The following is a 3,042-nucleotide window of genomic DNA, read 5'->3' on the forward strand; positions in this document are numbered from 1 at the left end:
TTAACTCACTGTAAAAATTGAAGCAGATTAAGTCAGAATTATGAGGCCTCTGCTAGCGAGACACACCAAGTGTCGCAAAATGTTGTCAAAAATCATTGATAGACTCCTGCTTTTACCAGCCAGTGGATACTTTATGGTATGTGTCAATACACTCATCACGTCTGACTTTCAAAACTCTGGAGAACGGTTCAGTGACTCCTTAATTTACCCTTGGTTCTTGCTGAATACATAATAAAACAGGAACCAACACAAAGGCAAATTAGATTTGTGAAAAACAAATGTTAGACTATTGCATCCTGTGAGCCTCAGTTTCATCTAGTGGCATACGCATGGATGCATACAGCCTTTAACAAATTCATCATAAAGTAAGAGGAACATTTACACGAGCTGATGGACTTCATCTTTAATGTTACAAAACATTACAATTTGCAGTGCTGGTGTAAGAAAAAAAGCACTCTGGTGGATGCAGGGAAAATTCAACCATCACAGCCTCTGTCTTAATAAGAACCAAGAGGGAAAAAGGACAAAAATCTGTGCATTTGCAAGTGCAAAATCTTTATATGAAGAAGTTTGCTTTAATACTATCAAAAGTCATAAATACAAAAAGGGGGCTTTGGTTAGTATGGTTGAGTGTGGGGTGACGGGTGGGGGTTAGGGGTAAGGGTGGGGGTAGGATTTCTACCCTCGGTGAGCCCCAAACCAGCAGAGTCCCTTATACCGTCACAGACATAAGGTATTTTTGTGTAAACTTAGATGCACTGGGATGGGGAGGCCAGTACCACATTATATCAGTGGGCTTAGAAATGTTAGCAGCATCACTTAATCCAAAAATGTGATCTTAATGACCTTAACTGAAATAGAAAAGTGTGATAAATTGACCAACATGCAGATAATAGTCTGCAGTAATTATGAAACTAAATATTATCATAACCGTCCAACAGGGCATAGTGACTTAGATTCAGCTTTCTCTCTTACCAGAGAGGACATGATAAAGCAAACACTAGCTATGTCATGCTTGCTTGAGGACTCCATCAAAGAGGTTGCCCTTTTGTTTTGTTTTTTAGCACCTATGGTTTCTTTGTTCTTGTACAGCAGTGCGAATACATATTTCCATCTGAGGGCACAAGGCTTTACCCCTCTGAAATGGTGTGAACAGCACACAGCATGCTATCAAGTCTCTTAAGTTGGAAAATGTCAAGTGCAGGATTTTATTGTGCAGTAGTTGTAGACAAAATCTCAAATTTATGCTGGGATTGTGCAGCAGTCTGAATGTCTCTGTCCAATGGATTTGACTTCAAATTTATCCACTTTAGCGCTGGCATGGCTTGCAACTTCATCATGGGAATTTCTGCAAGGGAAAACATAAATACAGTGAAGCAGATTGTTAGTGTTTTCTTGCAATTTCCTTCCAGAAATCACATTAGAACACATAAACATGTTCTTTCACATGCAAACAATATCACCAGTTATTAACACCCGTAATTACCAGTTATGCTATTTCCCTCCAGGTTAATCTTCTCAAGTGTGGGTATTTCAGTAAGCTTCTCGGGGAAGATGGAGAACTTGTTATTAGCCAAATTGATGCTGGTCAGATGCCTCATTTCTCCCACAGCGTCAGGCAGTTTGGTGAGTACATTGCCTTGCATGTCCAATTCTGCAATGCATTTCGAGACACAAGTAAATCAAGGGGTTGCTTGTCAGTCCTTCATCATTTCTGACGTTCTGGCAATGTTTGCGAGATGATCAGCATGCGAGATGAATAATAAGCACAACACGAGGAATGCAAAACCTCCTTATGGCTCAAGTCACTGAGTCAAATAGCTGCAGTTTGTAAATCCATAGATACAACATACACTACCTCTCAGCTGCGTGAAAGTCTCAAAGAATTTGCTGGACACAACCTTCATCTCATTGTCAGCCAATGTGATAACTTGGATGTCTTCTGTAACACTTCTCAGGACCTTGAATACACCATCGGGGAAGCTAATCAGCTTGCAGTTTGATAGGTCTAGAGAAAAATAACAATGATGTTAGCTTTATCATGCGTTAAAACGGGGAGGAAACATTTGATTTTAAAGATGATCAAAAATAACAAAAATACTGTCTGAGAGAACAGTTAGAGAAATGTGTAATGGGAACTAATTTGGGCCTTTGTCACCCTCTATTGGTGAAATGTAAAATGGCATCAACACCACAGGTTTCTCATTCATTGACAATGCCAGGAGAACATAGTTAGGATGGTATTGCTAGAGATACAGATAAATTAATAGATACATACATACAGATTGATAGAGGGGGGCTAAGGTTATGCTGTGTTGGAGTCTTACCTAAATTATCTCTCCCCTCTTCCACTGTTGCATTGATCCTTCGGGCCACATTTGCCACTGCCTCAGCCATTTTTCTGAAAATGTTCCTGTGGGATGTGATGAAATGTTACACACAGATACTTTTGTAAATCTAACAACAAAAACCAACATCTGTCAGTCAAACAGAAGAAATATCAGCAATTGCAGTCCTCACTAATTCGTTACATTTGCGAGCCTCAAATAAATTTTAACATACTCCCAATTTAAGGAGATGTACGTGTCATTGTTGTTTCAACCTTACCTTGTCACCTTGTCACGCGGCACTGTGTTTATAATATGTATAGTCCGACTAAAGGCCCCATTTATTTCACTGGACAAATGCAGGTTGTCGCAACGTACATGTGTTTTTGAAATAACCCTGTCCTTTGGGGCCCCGACAGACTGGCCCTGCTGAGCTTTTCTATTATTTTTAAGAGGTGCCCATGATGTGACATTTGGGGGCTGTTTTTGAGAGAGAGAGAGAGAGAGAGAGAGAGAGAGAGAGAGAGAGAGAGAGAGAGAGAGAGAGAGAGAGAGAGAGAGAGAGAGAGAGAGAGAGAGAGAGAGAGAGAGAGCTGTGTCGCGTTGGTAAAAGTGGTGTATTTCAATGTGTTATTCTTTGGCTTTGTGCGTACTATGTTCACATTGTCAGACTCCGAACTGTCGTGTCTTTTTGGCCTAAATCTGTTGTTTTTAA

At 40.2% G+C, this 3,042-nt stretch overlaps 1 protein-coding gene across 1 annotated transcript; it reads right to left on the reverse strand.

The window, feature by feature from the left end:
• Positions 1 to 396: 396 nt before the first annotated feature.
• lrrc20 (leucine rich repeat containing 20) lies at positions 397 to 2,409 on the reverse strand. The gene is made up of 4 exons (XM_056297626.1): positions 2,328 to 2,409; positions 1,859 to 2,008; positions 1,487 to 1,654; positions 397 to 1,348 (listed from the first exon to the last, which is right to left on the reverse strand). The coding sequence occupies exons 1-4, from the start codon at positions 2,395 to 2,397 to the stop codon at positions 1,209 to 1,211; spliced, it is 528 nt and encodes a 175-aa protein (XP_056153601.1). The 5' UTR covers positions 2,398 to 2,409; the 3' UTR covers positions 397 to 1,208.
• Positions 2,410 to 3,042: the final 633 nt, after the last annotated feature.

This window comes from Lampris incognitus, chromosome 17 (genome assembly GCF_029633865.1).
Source record: "Lampris incognitus isolate fLamInc1 chromosome 17, fLamInc1.hap2, whole genome shotgun sequence".
NCBI classification, from domain to species: domain Eukaryota; kingdom Metazoa; phylum Chordata; class Actinopteri; order Lampriformes; family Lampridae; genus Lampris; species Lampris incognitus.